An 18,862-nucleotide genomic window follows, 5' to 3' on the forward strand; every position below is an offset into this window, starting at 1 on the left:
AACTGAAAGCTCTCTTTTAAGGAGCCCCAAATACATACAATGTACGTTTATGGGACTCTTATTCTGGCCACAGAAGTCACAAAAAAGGAGTTTTCTCAAAATGAGGAGCAAACTCACTGAAAATTTCAGCTGAATCACGAAAACCATCCCACAAGAGGGCCAATCCAGCTGTAAGCCCAGTTTTAAAATTACAAATCACACATAGCCAAAATGCATCATCTGCCTCAGAACCCCATTCTCATCGACTTACAGTAGCAACTGCAAAACTACTGCTTTACAGCTATTTCAAATTGCTTGTGTGTGGCTGAAAAAGGAATCAATCAACACCTGATTTTAGCAGCCACCAGCACCATCCTGCCAGGCCACAACAACAAGTTTCAGCTACTTCTTGATGAACTTTTAGTGCTGTCTTTCAAACCTCTACAGCACTTCAAAGAAGGAAAACTCAGCTTTTGGCAGCACTTGTGGCAAATGCAACTTGACTTACCCAGAGAACACTCACTGCACTGGTAAGTGCAGATTTTTTCCTGAACTGTTCAATCTTGAAGAGGGCAAAGAAAATTACAGTATTATTAAGTTAAGCCCAGAAGAAAAGCAAATGACACAGAGTATTGGAGGCCAGAAACTCTCTTCCTCCACTGGCCCTGGAAACCCCAAAAAGAAGACACCTTGAAGAGCTTGTGGTAAAACCCTTTCTGGCCAGGCTATTTCTGGTGTCTCTGCCTCCTGCTCCCTAGGCAAGCACTCACATTCTTATCACAAAATCTGATCCAAACTCTCTTACACAAGTGCAGTGACTCCATTCTCTATTCTCCAGAGAGTATCCCCTTCTATCCTGCACGCTCCCTCCCAGAGCCCGATGTTTGTGACCTGACAGAAGCAACCTCAGCTCAATACAGCCCCAGCCAGCAGCTCTCTCCTCTTACATCTTCCAGAACCCAACTAATTATAAGAAACCAAGTCACCCATCCCCCTGCAGATCTGCCCTGTGCAGCTGAAGCTACCTGACTCCACAGCTCAATCAGTTTCTCAACAAGATCAAAGCCTGTGCAGTTGTTCGAGGAGCTTTCCAATCAGTCCTCCAATTTCTATCATGAATTACAGCAGCACTTGAAGAGTGCCAAAACCCAGAGGGATCAGTTACTCCTGCCCTGTGACAGGCAGCAGACTGGAGCAGACAGGATGAGCTGTAAGCACAAGGCATTACATTATGCACAGACCCAGTTTTGGTGCTGAACGATTGACAATGACTACTGGATGTCACTATTTTAAGGATAAAGTCATTTGCATAATTATCTGGCAGGGTCTCTCCTCAGTGGCTGGCATTATTCACAAGGGAAGAATTAGACTGAAATCCAGCTGTACAGTAAGGAGATTTGCTATTCTATACAGACAATCACTCTGCTTTAGGAGCTTGATACATAGGGCATATATCACTAGTCATCTTCAGGCTCCCAGGACATGGAGGATATTAAAATGACACTCCTGCTCTATTTCACTGTGCCATATATGTCACATGAGTTCATACTTAAAAATATTTTAATATTCTCTGTCCTCACCTGACCATCTGTTTCTTACTGGAGCTCAAGCTAGGAAGAGACACAGAAGCTGCTTTTACTTGACTGATCCTATCATCCCCCCATGAGATAGTAAAGTGCCCCTTGCACAGCCCCCAGCACTTTAGCCCTCAGCTATTCTGGTTTTTGTAAATTCAAACCTGAGTTTATCTGTCATGGGAGGATGTCCTACTCACTGGGTTAAACTATGCAAAGTCCCAAATCAGATGACATTTGACCCGACCCAATGGCACTAATAGAGCTGGACTGGGATTGGAACTGGCCCCATCCTGCACCCACCTCTGAATCCCAGCAGTACAACTGTAACCAAGCAGCAAAAAAGAGAGACTCGACATTATTCTTTGCAATGTTGGCACGCCACAGGTGGTACTGAGCAGGGCTACAGCAGACCATGCTCAAAAATGTGTGCTTTGCTGCTGGATTCCAGGTAACAGCATTCCAAAGAAAACAACAGCCTGTTCCTCCTCCCCAGCGCTCTGGGCACAAGGATGCCAGAGGTGTTCTGTGAAGTATGGCAGAAAGAAACCTTCCTGTACAACCAGACTGTCTCAGTGCTGACACCTCCCTGCTCCAGCTGTCCTGCTCCATCCCAGAAGAGGCCTTGCTCTGCCTCTGGGGCATGAGGGAGGATGCTGGTCAAATGGTGATGCTGGCCCAGGGAGGGCTTTGCACAGCAGCCTGGCTCTGATGCATGCTGGCTGCTCTGTGCCTTTATGCTTGAGCTGACAGGGGAGTACTTCAGCAGCACAGAAAGGAAAAAAATATAACCAAACTGCCCCCCTGAGTACAGAAAGAAATGACAAATAACAAAGGAGAGCTATGTATGGGAAACGGTTTCCTGAGAACAGCCTTGAGACCTCGAGTGAAGGCTGATGCATGGAGGTAACAATGCTCCAATCCTGCTGCAAACACAAAGATGCCAGACATGGACAGGAAGGAAAAACTCCTGCTGTAGGACCATGGCAGGAATGAAAACACATTTAGTGGCTGAGATGAGTGGCGTTGAATAGGTATGGGAAATAGAAATGTTTTAAACACAGTAGCTACTGCAGGGAAGCGGAGGCTTTGGTGTGACCAGCACGTGTTACCCTTGAAATAACATGGCACACTGTGGCAAAAGCGACAGATCCCTACATACACCTTGCAGAAAATCTGGGAAGGTTTCACTGAATGCCTGCCCAGAAATTTCACTCCCTCCTGGAAAGTGGTGCACCTTGGCCAATGTGCAGGGGCAATGTGGGCGTACTGTGATCCCAGCTGACAACTCGTTCCTGGTGTGGGCAGCAAGTGATACTTCTTTATCCGAGCAGAAAACTCCAGCTCTCATCTCAGCCATGGGGTTCAGACAAAGGGAAGCAATGCATGCAGAGCTCACCGGTAAATGATGCCTCTTCCATGGAGAAACATGAGAGCTGAAATAATTTCTGCAGCGTAGAACCGCGCCCGATCTTCGTCGAAGCGCCGTGACTTCTGGATGTGGAACATCAGGTCCCCGCCGTTGACAAACTCCATCACGAAGAACAGGCGATCCTACATATGAGCAAACAAAACAAACATGAACAGCTTTAATCACATCCTCACTCAGGCTTGGAAAAGTCTCAATAAAACCATTATCTCCCAAACAAAAACAGATTAAGGAAGCGTGAGACTGTGCGTGGGGGGAAAGGTAAATGATTTTTTTCAGGGAAAATTCAATCAATAGCAGGAAGACCTGTTAGTACCTCCTTGCCCTGCACTCCTCCCAAAAGTTTTGACCTCAGTTGTGAAATGAATTATTGCTCACACGTGGATTGGGCTTGTTAGTAAGTGTGTGCTCATCAGTAATCAGCTCCCATTGGGTTTCTCTGAATTATCCTTAGCCTCAACCGGCGGGGAATGATACCCCTTCTTCAGTACCCTCTGAGCTGAGTGGCACAAGAGAAATCTGCAAAAAACCACTCACTCCCTAGTAAACACCTCAGATCTCTGGGGAAAGCTGCTTTATAAACACAATGTACATAACCTGACTGCAGCTTCACCAAAACAGCACAGCATTGTCCCGAGGATATCCCAACATTATTTCTGGAGAATGTGGGCTATTTTCCAGGATGTGATTTCCTGCCATACACTTGCATGGCAGCTGCTTTTTGGGCCCTCAGGTTCCAGCTTTCCTCTAATTAACCTGCAGACACCTCTGGGCAATAGAGGAACTGATAAGGATGAAGTTAAAAAAGGTTTCTGCTGAGCAGAAAACCAACCTTTTTGATAAAGTTCAGCCCATTAACCACAGCTGTTGGTCTCTGAGGTTTCTTTCTTGGCTTTGTTCTGGCTTTTGCAAAAGCCTACAGATAGGGAGGCACTTGCTTAAGCTGTGTGCTCAACAGTGAGTAGGGGTTTCACATGTGTACACTTGATTGTGAGAGGAAGGACACAGAGAGATTTGGCACAAAAATAAACCCAGGAATTGTTGCAGTAGAGCTCAAAAAATGCTCTCAGCAATTGTTTCAGGACTTTCAGTATTTGTTGTTTCAGTTTTTCTCTGAATATCAGGAACAAGCAGATTGGAAAGCAGGCATAGAATTCAACTGAGATCAGGCAGGCTTTTAATGGCAATATTTGCCCTTCTTTCCCAAAAGCCTCTTCCCAGGTCTGATGTTAATTATCTACAAGCTACTTTTAAATCCTCTCTAGGTTTAAGAGGATAAGCATTGTCGTGCTCCACTTTCTGGCAGCCAGCCAGCTTGAAATGACTACTAGTATTAACATCTTGAGATGCACACAGCAGAAGAAAAACAACCAGAAATTCCCCCATTTCTCAATGGACATGAGCAGAAAAGCAAATGGCTTGCAACACATGAGGACAGCTTGCTTTGCACAGCCAACCTGGGCTCTGCCCAACAGCTTCTTCTGGGCACCTTCCAGAAGGTAAAGATCATTAAATCATAGAATCATTTGGGGTGGAAAAGACCTTTAAAGACCATCAACCACTTACCCAACTCTGCCAAGCCCACCACTAAACCATGTCCCCAAGTGCCACACATCTACACATCTTTTAAATGCCTGCAGTGATGGTGACTCCACCACTGCCCTGTGCAGACTGTTCCAGGCAGCTTGATCACCCTTTCAGTGAGCAAATTGTTCCCAATATCCAATCTCAACTTCCCCTGCTGCAACTTCAGACCATTTCCTCTTGTCCTGTCCCTTGTTTCCTAGGAGCAGAGCCTGACCCCAACCTGGGTCCACACTCCTATCAGGGAGTTGTAGAGAGAGACAAGGTCCCTCCTGAGGCTACTCTTGCCCAATCCCAGCCCCTCCAGCTCCCTCAGCTGCTCCTCATCAGACCTGTGCTCCAGACCCTTCTCCAGCTCCACTGTCTTTCCCTGGATACACTCCAGCACCCCAATGTCTTCCTGCTTTTCCTGAACTGAAAGCAGCATTTGAGGTGCAGCCTCCCCACTGCTCCCAGCACTACTGCAGCACCAAGGCCATGTGTTGAATGCTATCTCCAGTCCATATAAACAACACCACCTCTTTGTTTCACTCTCTTTATGAGAGGGCACTGAAAGACACGTGAGCTGGCTTGCCTGGGCAGCACTCTGAGCCAGAGCAGCACCAACTGTGCAAACCCATCACCAGCCTTGGCTCTTCAGCCCACATCAACCCTCTAATGCTACATCTGTCAGGAATAGTGTGGCCAGCTGGAGCAGGGAGGTCATTCTCCCCCTGTACTGGGCACTGGTGAGGCCACACCTTGAGTGCTGTGTCCAGCTCTGGCCCCTCAGTTTAGGAAAGATGTTGAGACCCTTGAGCGCATCCAGAAGGGGCTGGTGAGGGGCTTGGAACACAAACCCTGTGAGGAACGACTGAGGGAGCTGGGGTTGTTCAGCCTGGAGAAAAGGAGACTCAGAGGTGACCTTGTCACTCTCTACAACTCCCTGAAAGGTGGCTGTGGTCAGGTGAGGTTGGTCTCTTTCTCCAGGCAGCAACTGACAGAAGAAGAGGACACAGTCTTCAGCTGTGCCAAGGGAAATATAGGCTGGATACTAGGAAAAAGTTTTTTACAGCAAGGGTAATAAAGTATTGGAATGGTCTACCTGGGGAGGTGGTGGATTCACCATCCCTGGATGTGGTTAAGAAAAGACTGGATGTGGCAGTAGGTGCCATGGTTTAGTCGAGGTTAGGGTTGGGTTGGACTTGATGATCTTGGAGGTCTCTTCCAACCTAATGATGCTGTGATTTTGTGATCTTCACTGCAGATGGTTAAACTCAGTCTGGCTGTGCTGTGCCTGCCTGTTCCTCCAGCTGCAGCACAGGTACCACCTCTGCCTCGTCAGTCGGGCTGGCTTTTACATCTCCTTGTTATTCTTTCCCACCTCCTTCCTTGCTGATCTCTCCATGTGACACATGCTTATCTAGCCCAGCTTGTCCAGGCATCTCCTCAACCCCATACTTAAAAAGAAATCCCTCTTGCCAGATCCCCAACAGGAAGCAATTTAATTTACCAGCAGCCTGGTGAGGGATGGTGTGTGTATTTACGTAAGTGATATATATGCTTGTATAAACATCCATGCACTCAGGTGAACACACAGGGATTTTCTAATCTCTCCTTAAAGGTGACTTTCAGGAAAACAAAATTAACACTTCCTATCTTAAAACATTTATGTTCAGCTTCTCCAGAGCAGGCAAAACTCCACCGCCCACCTCAGACTTCTGGTTGTACTCATCTTTACTATGATGCTTACAGAGAGACACTACTTCTTTCTCAAATGTTCAGGTAGGCACCAAAACAGCTGATTTGAAAATTCGTATCACTGCTGCCATGGAATTAGCAGCTTTTTACTAAAAACTGCTTTTGCTACAGATTAACTGCAAAATTGAACAAGTATAACTGCACGTGTTATATGGTCACACCCACCCATGGGCTCCTTTCACTGGTCAAGCACAGATACAGAATTTTGAGTTACTCCATCTTTAATTTTTTTTTTCTTTTTTCTACCCGATTTATTTTAAGGAGGTTCAACTTATTGTCTGCCCACTTTCCCAACACTTAGAAATGCCACAGGGCTGCTGAAGAAAAGAGCAGGGTGGGTATTACAATTGGTTTACAATGCAGCATTTGTGCACTGGTCTGCTACATGCCTGGCAACACACATTTGGAAAATCAGCACTAATGACCATCCTTTGGGGAAAAGCATCTAAAAGCCAGGCAAGGCCTTCCATTTCTACTCCTTAGAAAGACCATCAGCTCGCAAAACTGCAAAGACCAACCACTCTCCCAGGAATCGTTAAGAAATAAAATAAACAGTGGTATCCTATTAAAAAATAAAAGAGGAGGGGAAGGAAAGAGGGGGGAAGAAAAAGAAGAGGGGTAAAGAAGGAGCAAGCTGGAGGCTAGTGGGGGAAGAGGGGAGAAGAGAGAGGGAGGGAGGGACTGAGACAAACAGAAAAATAGAGGAAAGAAGAAAAAAAGAAGGCAATTTGCAGCCAGAAGAGTAAGACTAAGTAAACAGCTTAAGAAGGGTGGCCAGGAAAAGTAAATCTTAAAACAGCAGATAGTTCAGACACTTGCAAACTTGACCTAAGAGTCAGCTACATGTCTCCTCCCTTCTTGGGGACTACCAGTGGGAATTAGGAGGAGCTGAAAGCTGGATTGTTTTTTGACAAGGCCAATGCTGAACTCCTATTGTGCTTTGCCCAGAAGTCTGCCTGATCTGGTATGTCTGTTTGACGTGGTAAAGAAGGAGCATTTGAGTCAACAGGAAACAGTGACACGAAAGGCTTCGCAGCAAGTGGCAGCCACAGGAGGAAATCACATTGCACCATTCCTGGACTGGGATCAAGATAATAAACTCTCAGAGCAATTGTTACTGTAAATTAAAGAACACTTGGAGGAAACAAAATCTATGGGATCGGGCGGGTTTATTTCAAGGCTGGCCTACACACAGAGATTAATCCTGCCAATTTTCACACAACAAAGCTGTCCTTTTTTTATTTTTCTTGGCTTTTTAAAAAATTTATTTCTTTTAATTTCAGTTTTCCATCCCTGTTTGTTCACCTATTAGCAGGGCAGGGGTTGGAAGCACAGCAGTGGTTGACAGCAGCTACATATACCCATTAAATTTGTTCACTGTCTCAGGGGGTTTTGTGGGGCTCGAAGCAAGTCCCTGACTGAAACAGCCACCGAGACGGATAATCCACACACTGGTTACTGCCCCTTGCAAACACTGAAATCCATCCCAAGCATCATTTTAGCCCTTTGTCCTCACCAGCTCTACAAGTTGTTTAGGATCCTCATACCCTTCCTCTCTGTCAACACAGAAAAAAAAAATCCAGATTTTATTTAAAGAGCATCTTTTTTCTCCCTGTGCCCAAAAAGGACAGTGTGATGGCCAGCTTATACCCTCTTCTACTTAAAGGTCACAGCTGATGTCCATGTACAACCCACACAAGATCAAAGACCTCCTGGGACCTTATTACAAATCACAAGGGTACAATTTTCCCCCACAAAAAAAATCAGCCTGGCTCAGGAATTCCATTTAGTTTGCATTTAATCTTTTTTGGAAATAATTCGTGCACACAACTCCTTAGAAAATCAGCTTTGGGCTCAATCTGAGTTCACTGAAGCCAAAGGGCTTCCCCAAGGAAACAGCCATTTTTCCCTGTTTTGGTGGTTTATGCTTTGCAGAGCAGAAGGGAGGCTTTCCAAAACATCCCCAAACAGAGACAGCTGTGTCGCCGCTTCCCAGAGAAACTTTATTGTTTCCAAAAAGAGTAGCAGGGCTTAGGGAGCTTGCAAGCAAATTATTACAAGATAATTACAAGAGCTGGCAGGCTCTCTCAGTGCTCCCAATGTTCTCCCTTCGTGGTCCACAACCCCCACACAAAGCAAATCTGCCCTAGGTCTTGCTGAGAGCAAGCAAATAAACCATAATTTCCCAGTACTGGGCTCCAGAAAGCCACATGTCCAACTCCCCAGCAGTGCAAGTGGCCATCTGTATCTGGGTCAAGGCTCTGCCAAGCGCAGGATCCCGAGGAGGAATAAGAAATAGGTTTGTAACCGAGTATTTATTTTTGTAGGACTAACACAGTCATGCCCCAGTCTTTGATGCTGCTCCGTGAGGAAATGCCCATCCTCCATACCCAGGGCTCCACAGAACCTATAAATTCCTGTTGGAAATGGCTCCCCTCCCTCACTGTGGTTCTTCAACATCCTCATGTGGGGAAGCAGAGAGGAAGGCACTGATCTCTCTGGCGCCCAGAGACAGAACCCGAGAGAATGGCTTGAAGTTGCGTGAGGGAAGGCTTAGGTTGGATACCGGGAAAAGGTTCTTCACCCAGAGGATGGCTGGGCACTGAACTGGCTCCCCAGGGCAGTGGGCACAGCACCAAGGCTGGCAGAGCTCAAGGAGGGTTTGGAAAATGCTCTCAGGCACAGGGTGTGACTCTTGGGGATGGTGCTGTGCAGGGCCAGGAGTTGGACTCAGTGGGGCTGATGGGTCCCTTCCAGCTCAGCACATTCTAGGATTCTATGATTCCATATCCGGCCCTTCACAGAATACACAGATTCTGTCAATTCCTGCTGGAAATACCTCCCCTCTATACCCAGCCCTTAGGACCAAGGCAGCTCTGCACCCCCACGAGCTACCTGCTGCCCCCTGCTCCAAAGGTTAAGGAGAACAGACCATCCAGGGTGTCACATACGGTTTCAAGCCCAGGGAGCATTACAGGTGTCCTGTGAACAGCCTCATCACAGCAACCCTTGCAAAAACACGTGTGTGAGCACAGGACCAGATCCAATGAGCCTAGCCCCAAATTTTCAGACAAAGCCACTCTTGCCTGACTGCAAAAGAGCAAGACAGTGACTGATGTCAGGTGAAGATAGGGTCCTTTGATTTCAAATCACAGCAACTGCATCAAAGAACACCTCTGCCCTGCGCTGGCTCATATGGAACCCCATGCACGTGGCCCAGGGCTCCCAGACAGAGAGGCAGCAGGTTTTGCAGCCATCTGCTCACCCAGCAGTGCTGCTCTGTTGGGCTGCTCTTCCTCCCTGCTTCAGTGGCTGCACGAGTGCTCGCCAGCCCCAGGAACCACTTCTGCCTCGGGGAATCAAGCCTCAGACAGTACACACAGCCCTGGGGTTACCCAGATGATCACTGTTGTGATGCAGCTGAAAGGCTAAGAAAGGGAAGGTTTCTTTCTTCTGCTGGTTTTGAGTGGTTTTTTTAAGCTAGGAGGAGGTGCAATGAAAATTAAGCCAACTCAGAACGGGTATAAGGTGCATGTGGTGTCTCCTCTGGGCTGGGCAGCTGGTGAACACATTTCTGAGAATCTCAGGTCAATTCCTCACACTAGGCTCATTTTTAGGTCCTCTAATAAAGATTCACCAACTACAGTCACAACCACGTCAAAGAGGCAGTTATCATTGGTTATCACCCACCACACTCTGCTCTCTGACAGTGAGAGAGCACCACAAGGCTCCCTGTGAGGCCACTGCAGTGAGGCACATCACTCAGAGTCATAAATTGGTTCCTGTCACTTGCATAAATAAACTCTGCAGGCTCCCTCGGGGTGAAGGTGGCCCTGGCATTCAGGTGAACAGTGCAGCACCAACACCAAGCTCATTCCAGAGGAGCCCAACGATAACAACCACAAACCAGGATTAGCTGAGGGGAGTTGTGGGTTCTCACTTGCTCCAGGGGAAAAAAAACAAAACAAAACAAAACAAAACAAACAAGTCCAAATCTAACTGCATCCTCCAAATTCCTGTCCCTATTTTCTTAACCACTTGGCTGAAATTTCAAGCTCATACGCAGAAGAGTTTTGGTAACAGGCAAATTCAGTCATTTGTCTGGAACAATGCATCTCCTGGGGTATTCAGGTGAACCATACACACATCCTTCCTCCTCATCCCCTCTCTGCGAGACAGCCTAATTCACAGCAGCATTACACTCTTAGCTCATCTTTTCACTAGAAACTTTTACACAGCCTATGTGCAAAAGGATGATTATCTTGTTCATCTGTATCTGCTCCATTTGAAACAAGACCAGACCCAAATTAGAAAAAAACCAAAACTCAGATGAGCCAACCAATTATGTACAGAAAATGTCTGTTTCTTTAATCCCCCCCCCCAAAAAAAAGACACTTGGAGGATCATTAAAATGAAATATTAAAAGGATACAAAACAAATTGAAAGAAGCAACACAAAATCTTCCCTCCCAGACCTTTCAAAATGGTGAAGAAAAATACATAAATACTCCTTCCCACCTGAAAGATTAAAAATTTCAAAGGACTGATTGAACTTGGAGGGGAATAAATTGAGAAATAAGGAACTAGAGTGTATGACACTATAGACATTACCTGTTAATCAAAGATTTATAGACCATCTGCACCCCTCAGCTGGCTGCTGGTACCTTGGTGTCTCAGAAGAGAATAGCCCTGTAAATACCAGGCTTTTTTTATAGCTTTTGGTCTTTTCAGTTTACAGTGACCAACCTGCCACAGCTCTTCCTGTTTCACAAAACACTGAGCTCTGCAGTACCTGCTGGCTCAGGCAGGGCTAGGGAAGGCTGGAGACCTCTACAAGCTCAGCCAAGGTCTTCACAAAAATTAAGAGTGCCAAAACACCCAAAAGCCACTTGGAAACAGCTTGCTGTGAGGATTTGTGAATCACCTTAAACATCACCTGGAGAGCAATATGGATTCAAAGAGACTGAAACCTAAAGCACCACTGGCTCTCACCTCAGTTAGTTACCTCTTCTCTGAGCTTAGATTGCCTCTGTTTTTTTCCTCCCCTTCCTCCTCAATAATGACTGGCACCTGCTTGCTCAGGGCTGCTTGAGAGCTGCTTCCATTTTGATCTCTTTTTATCCTGTAACTCCCCTGATTTTAAGGACAAAAAATGTTAGTTTCACATACCATGGCTAACCATAGGCAACACACTTGGCTACCCTTGCACTGAGCTTGATGATTTGTCCAAGCTACAGTCTCTCCCCTAAGCCACTGCAGATGGGGACAGGAATTTGTATCAGCTTCATGAAAATGCAAATATCCAAAGTCCCTCGACCATCTGGGGTCAGAAAGTTACACTGGGGAGCTACGACACGACGATGGCAGCTGACCCTTCCAACCCTGCAGCTCATGTTTTCACCTCAGCTCGCATCGCCTCAGCCTGCAGCCCAAGTGTGGACCTCCAGCAAAGTTCACAGATTAGAGTCAGAAATGTCAGCCTGATCTTGTTTCACCTCCTGCCTGCAAAAAAACCCCTGGCCTCAAATGTTCCTGCAACGAAGTGACCAGTGCAAGGTGTCACTGCAGATGTCAGAAAAAGCAGAGACTTTGAGAGCAGGCCACGGAGGCCTCGCACATCAGGCTCACTGACAACTGGAACCAACGTGCCAGCAAACACATCAGGGGTTTTTGGTGGATGTCAAGGCTGTCAAACCACAGGAAGATGCACTTTCAACCAGCCTGCCTTTCTTCTGTGCTAGACAGGAGCCAGAGGAAAGCAAAAAGTGACTGTCCCTGCCGTGGTCACAAAGCTGACATGAGGGCACCACGGTGCACACACCTGCAGGATCTGCACTGGAGAGTGAAGGGGGAGAGAGGAAATTCCCCTGTACCTCCCTGTCCAAGAACCTCCCAAAAACCAACCTGCCAACCCAGGTAAAGAACAGCTCAAGCTCTCTCAAGTCTGACTTGCAGAGCCTTCCAGCAGAAGGGCTTCGGGCTAACACAGGTGTCAACTCTCAAGAATAAGAGAAAAAGTCTCAATGCCTACAGAAAAAAGCATCCAAGACGTGCATTTGGCTGTCACGTGAATGCATGCATGGAGTTGTGCCTCCAGAACATGCCACAGAGGGAATGCTCAGGGTTCAGAGCCTGGGAGTGGATCAAAGCCATCCTCTCTGCTCCCAAAGGGCTCCCTCCCAGTGCCTTTCAAAGAGAACATCAAAGAGGCCTCACTGCCTCCTGAACGCCCACCAGCACACTCCAAAGTCTGTGTCAGGGCACTTGATCATCTCCCAGAGCCCTGGAAAGGCTGCCACTGCCTCTCCAGCCTCCCTCACTTCCACCACACCTGGCTCTGCCCTGTGCTCTACTCATCTGGTGACACTGGAGTGGCTGGTGGACAACCAGGCTGACGCTGGAGATCCCCTGGGGGGACCACGACCAAGGACTCCCCTGGACATACAAGGGCACTTAGACCTCCCTTGTGCCACCTGGGGGCAAGGGGTGGGTGAGTTGCCACCTCTCAGTCCCACTACTTTGGCTTGTGGGCCCTCACTTGGAAATGATGCCCCCGTTGACAGCTCCAGGTCAGCTCTAACACTTCTAGGAGGTGAAATACAGGCTTATCTCTCTAAACAACTGGGTGACCCATGACAAGATGACCCCGCTGACCCTGGCAGAACTGCCTGAGTGCCCCCAAGAGCCAGTGGAGACGCAGAGAAGCGTTCCCCTTCCATGCTCAGAGCAGGACATCAGCCGTCAGCCAGTAATGGGGACAAAAAGCTGCATGCCAAACAGCAGGCTGCCCTCGTAAAACGGGACCAGTTCCATGATTATACTGTCCTGGAGTCCCAGGCCAGTCCTGCCTGGCTTAAATAGCACCCCTACTCGTTATTATCTTGAAGGACGCTCGTTACAGAAAATCACATCCCTCTGCCAAGTTCTGGCGTCCCACTATTTTTGGAACAACAGGGGCAGGCTCTGAGCCTCAGCAACTGTCAGCAGAGCCAGAGGGAAAGCAAATCCATATAATGATCAGGCTGGCTGACAAGGACAGTGCTGGGAACAGCATCGCCTGGGGGACAGTCCCCTGGAAGGACCCTTTGGTCATGAGAAAAGGGATAAGGGCAATAAACATAAAACCCAGAAGCTATTCAACACTATTTGCATAGGAAGCTGATCTCCCCCAGCCCTCTTCATTCTCATGCATATGAGTGGAGACAAAAGGATTTAAAAGCAAACCACCTGTGCAGGAAGGATAGCTCCTAAACCCCTAAGACAGGACCTACTTACTGCAAACTGATTTTAATTAAAACATTCCAGGACTCACATTCCCCAGGATTAAATTACTGACTTAGCTATTTATACATATAGCTTCTTTCACCCCTTCTAGGACAGTATTGTTGATGTGTTGAATGACATCAGTGTAAGGTAAACAGAAACAAACACCTTTTGGTGCTTGTGACCCCTAATGCAGGATCCACGATTATCCACAGGTCCCAGCACCTGTCAGCAGCTCACAGATTACTGGCGCAGAAGCATAATCTTCTCTAACACCAAAGAATTATACTAAGGCCCTAGAAAAAGGAGAGGTAAATGGCTTAGGCAACGTGGAAAGCTCCCAAGGCAAGGCCTTCAATTAAAAAAAAAATTAAAATTTAAAAAAACAGAGAGGTGGTGAGCAAGGAAGGCGTCCCACAGATACAGCTGAAGCAGGATTTAAACTGCCCCCCTGCAATGGAGCATCTGGAATCCTTCCTTGCCTTTCACAGGAAAGGAATCCAGAGATGCAAGTCCAAAACTGCCCAGGCCAGTGCTGGGTACACAGATGGCTACATCCAGCCTCTGCCAGCCTGCTGAGCTGCTGATATTTCATCTTTACTCTCTGAAAACTGTGACCCACAGCAGGCAGAGACAGCCCTTGCTGCTCCTACCACCTAGTGGCTGCAGGATTCAACCTGGAGGTCAGGCAGCCTCAGCCCACGCTGGGCAAATAAAGCTGCCCTTGCTGGAGGGCATCGCTTAAGTTGCAGCTGGGACTAAAGCAGGCTCACACTGAGCACAGAGGCAGCACAAGAGAACAGAAAACCATCAGTGGCTAATGTAAGCTCAGAAAAACCTCAGCCAGCTCTAAAACAGGCAAGCAGAAGTAGCAGCAGTATAGATGAACTTGGCTAACTGCTGTTTGGGCTACTTGTGCCTGCTCAGCTAATCATAGAATCACAGAAGGGTTTGGGCTGGAAGGGATGTTAAAGATCATCTAGTTACAACCCTTCTCTCCTGCACAGGGACACCTTTCACTAGATCAGGTTGCTCAGAGCTTCATTCAGCCTGGCCCTGGACACTTCCAGGGATGGGGCACCTCTGGAATAACACAGCATTCCTGGCACTGTACGGCATCACACCGTGCAGCACAGACATGTCCCGGGCTGTTAAAGTCACCCCCAGGCTGCTTAAGCCAGGGGAAGAGTTTGCTGGTTTGGGTGGGATATTGTAAAAGAAACAGAATTCATATGGCTCTGGATCCAGCCAAATTCTCAGACCCTATGAGCGCTCTGTCCTCAAACTGCAGCAGCATCTCAGGGGCTTGCAAGAGCCTTCCTTTTGAGTTTCCATGATTTCCTCTTGAACTGGGATGGGGGAGGCTGTAACTCAAGTTAGAGCCTCCCCTGTGTCAGGGGCAGCCTTTCCAGTGCCAGGCAGAACAGGTAATGACTCTTCCAAGTTCCTGAAGCAGCCTGGTCCATACTTTGACTCACATTCCATGGGGCTGCACTGCTGGCTCAGACTGAACCTGGCACCTACCATAAGCCCTGTCTGCCTTCCAGCTGGGCTGCTGCTCTATCAGTCAGTCCCAGCTTGTCCTGAGCTTATGGGATCAGGCTTTGACCTGGCCTTGACAAACAACAAGAGGTCTCAAAACAGCTCTTGAAAAATTCCCAAAGTCAGGCCCAGTAGGTCATTCTGTATCCAGGATCTCCAAGGCAGACTGGAGTTGTGTTTTGTTTTTTATAACGTGAACCATTAATACCACATTTTAAGAGCCTGGGCTGTAACTGTGATACATGTGATGTGGTTTCCATGTAATTTCAAACTGGGCATTTGTGCTACCATGGCCCCAATCCATAAATTTTTAAATATGGCTGCAGGATGACATTTTGAATAAGTGGCTACTTTTTATATACATATATATTTTATTTTTTTTTCTGCCAAGGTCTCATTATTGGACAGGCTATCCCCATGCCATACAAAGAATAAAGAGAAACCCCAAGTTTGTATCAGCCTGGTTAAGCCTTTCTGGAAGGACTGTTACCAGTGAATACCCTGGTGTTGCAATAATTTCTCCACTATAGCAAAGGGGTTTAATTGTGCTTTTATAAGCAATTTAAATCTGGTTATTCTGGATTGAAGCAGGTGTCACTGGGTGCAGACCATGGGCAAAAGATATCATGAACCACATTAATTTGAAATCTGCTTTTTTTTTGTAAACACTTCCTTTTTTTGTGTTGTTTATCATCAGAGGAGAAGTGGTTTTCTGTTACAGACAATCCAGACAACGAAGCAAAGTGGGATTCAAGTAAAAGAGGAACCCAGGAAAGATTGGAAATAGCGGGGTCCTGCTGTACAAGCACCACTCCCTTGGCACCATTTCAAGGACTGACCAGCTCTGTGTCCAGGGCACCAAGGGCTGAGGGGTTCTTCCCTCTGCTCCTGTGATGACAAGTTGGTCCAGAAACTCCTGTTCCAGGCTGCTCTACTGTTTAAAACAGCAATCTCCTCTTAACTTCCAATCTAACAGTACCCATGGCCAGTCTAGACTCATTTAATCTTAACCAGCATCTTGACAGCTTTGTTTCCCTCCTCAGTGTTTGACATCTGCAGACATCAACCAGATCCTCTTTTTGCTTTCAATTTGCTAGTCTAAACAGGCTGAGTTCTCCCCTTTTCTTCCTCTTCACAAAAGACTCAGCAGTTACTTCACCAGCCCAGAAGACCTTGCCTGCACCTACAGCAGACCACATTCAGTTTTTTTGAACATGACAAACAGCACTCACACAGTGACCTTGAGTCTTCCCTAAGTTCATAAGAAGCACTCTGCACAGCCCCAGGGGCACACTTGCTGTTTTCACATCCACACTGCAAATTTAGTAAGCAAAGCCATAGCAACGAGTAGCAAAACCCACATTTGACCTCAAACAGAACACATCAATACTGGACACTTCCGATATTTCAGGAAAGCCATTACAAATTGAAATATCAAGAAATTAAAGTTTCTTTGGTTACTAGTGACAACAGTGAACTTTAAACTTCATTTCTGCTATACAGCACAGCTGCTCTGTGAACCACGTGAGTTGTGTATTAAATAAAACCCAACACAAACCACTCATTTCTATTAGATGAGTCTACCCAAAGGCTCCACCCTAAATGAGCACATTTCTTCACCTCCAGAGCTGGCTCTTGCATCACCCCAGTGAAAACAGAAATGGGTGGGTGGCTGAATACATTGGTCTGCTCTTTTTTTGGTTTTTTTAGGGTATTCTGGGTTTATGTAGGAGGAGCAAAGCTGCAAATAAAAGGGCAAGTTTCTCCTACCTCTTGTAAAAGGAAAAGAAGCTCTAGTGTCCTTTAGCAAAGAACAAAATGCAACTGGAAAGGAGCTCAGGCAGTCTTGAAGAGCTACAATGCAGAAAATGCTTTGGTCCTAATAACAGCTTAGCTGAGGGATTCCCAAATTCACCTTGCCAGACATGGCTGTGGCCACTGCCTCCATCTCAGCCATATCAGCAAGAGGCTCCCAGCCATCAGCACACACCAAATGAGGGCCCCAGCCAGGCACTCAGCCCATGTTCTGTCCTCCACTTAGGTACGCAGGGCACAGCAATGCTGCCATTCGTCTTCGCTACACAAAAAGAAACACCAACCACACATGGATCTGACTCAGTGTCCACCCATGTCAGGCAGACCCTTCCCAGTAACCCCAGAAGGATCTCCCCTTCAGTTCTGAGCAGTCTACAAAGGCTGGCAGAGACCAGAGGCTGCCTCTAGTTCCAAGAGCAAATCGTGAAGTTTGCAGAAAACTCAATGCAAATACAGTCTTGTTAAAAATTCAGGCAGCAACAGAGCAGAGCCTGAGACCCCAGAGCTACCAGGGGACACTGCAGGTGTGTAGACATTTACACTTGGAAACATTCAATGGCACGGAGATGTTTCTAGGGAAGACACAAAGAAAGGCTTTGTGCCTCACCAATTTGTTAGGGATCTTAGAAGAGGCCAGGATTTTGTTTGCCAAATGCCCAGCAGATGTTAGAGGTGAGATTTAGCACAGTGCTCTGTTCATCCTCGAGCAGAGAGGTTTCTCCTGGGTCTGAGGTGGACATTTATAACAGGCCAGGGGCCAAATACACAGCAAGGTTCCTCATGCCAGCCAGTGTCAGGAGGAAGGCTGGCCACTGCCTGGGCTATACTTACAGGAGTCTGGAAGCAACAGTAGAGCTTGGTGAGGAAGGGGTGGTTCCTGGCTAGGGAGAGGATGCGCTTCTCGGTCATGGTGCACTCAACGTCATCATCCTGGAGAATGACATCCTTCTTCAGCACCTTCACTGCATACAGCTGCCCACTCTCCTTCATCTTGGCAAGCATCACCTAAACCAAAAGGGAGTGTGAATGGCAAAGGCTGAGCCCTCTGTCTCTGAGCAGCACAGAGCCTCTTGCACCTTCCCAGGCTGGAAAGGTCAGTCATCTCATGACTTGTGGACCAAGGTGAGTCAGCCTGTTAGCATGGGCATCAGTGTACAATCAATGACACATGCTACTGCCTGCAGCAGGCTGCTCTGGACAGAAATACCCACATGCTGCTCCTGGCTGGCACAGGGCTGGCTGCTCGAAGGTCACCCACTGTGCCAGCACAAACTGCCTGAGCAGGGCCATTCATCCCACCTCCCTCCTCGGTTACAAAACCCAAACACACCCTTTCACATCAGCTTCGTGGCAAAGCTGAGAAACAAAACCACCATCTCGCCACGTTTGAAACCGCTGCCTTTAAAGGAAAAGTCTTTACATGCTCCAAGAAACGCTGCTCAGATGAGTGTGAACACACACACTTGCAGCTCCTGGTATGGGCCCTGGCATGCAGCTGTTCCTTCAGGTGCTAACTTCTTTTTTGTGATATCCAACTCTTGGCTGTCAGCTTTCTTTCTCTTCCCTTTTCTCCCTCCTCTCTGTAACCAACTTTGTTGCACAAAATTGCAACAAAGTGGTACTAAGTGGTGCTAAGCACCACTCAGTACTTGCTCTGGAGTACCACTGGACAGCCTGTTTATCATGTTATGAAATCACTTCACCTACCTTGGGGCTTCTTAAACAAGGAATGTGGTTCCTCAGAAAATAGCCAGGAATAACTCTCACCTTTCCAAAGCTTCCCTTTCCCAAGACACGAAGGAAGGTTAAGTCTTTGATCCCAAGTTTGCTCGCTGAACTTTCACTAATGTTGTTGCCATCCTTCAGGCTGTCTTTTCCCTGATGTTTCAGTGTAGATCTGGAAACCAGTTTCTGTGGAAGAAAGCAAAGAAGTGTCA

The 18,862-nt window shown here is 47.2% G+C and overlaps 1 protein-coding gene across 1 annotated transcript in view; it reads right to left on the reverse strand.

The window, feature by feature from the left end:
* PRKCH (protein kinase C eta) overlaps positions 1-18,862 on the reverse strand; it is a 114,733-nt gene that overhangs the window by 42,346 nt on the left and 53,525 nt on the right. Inside the window, exons 8-10 of the mRNA XM_066189012.1 lie at positions 18,693-18,836; positions 17,757-17,930; positions 2,953-3,107 (exon numbers count right to left, since the gene is read on the reverse strand). Coding sequence (XP_066045109.1) covers positions 2,953-3,107; positions 17,757-17,930; positions 18,693-18,836 — 473 coding nt within the window. The remainder of the gene's footprint in view (positions 1-2,952; positions 3,108-17,756; positions 17,931-18,692; positions 18,837-18,862) is intronic.

The sequence above is a fragment of the Chamaea fasciata genome, unplaced genomic scaffold, assembly GCF_029207755.1.
Source record: "Chamaea fasciata isolate MVZ Bird 193981 ecotype frontalis unplaced genomic scaffold, bChaFas1.0.hap1 SCAF_7, whole genome shotgun sequence".
Lineage (NCBI taxonomy): Eukaryota > Metazoa > Chordata > Aves > Passeriformes > Sylviidae > Chamaea > Chamaea fasciata.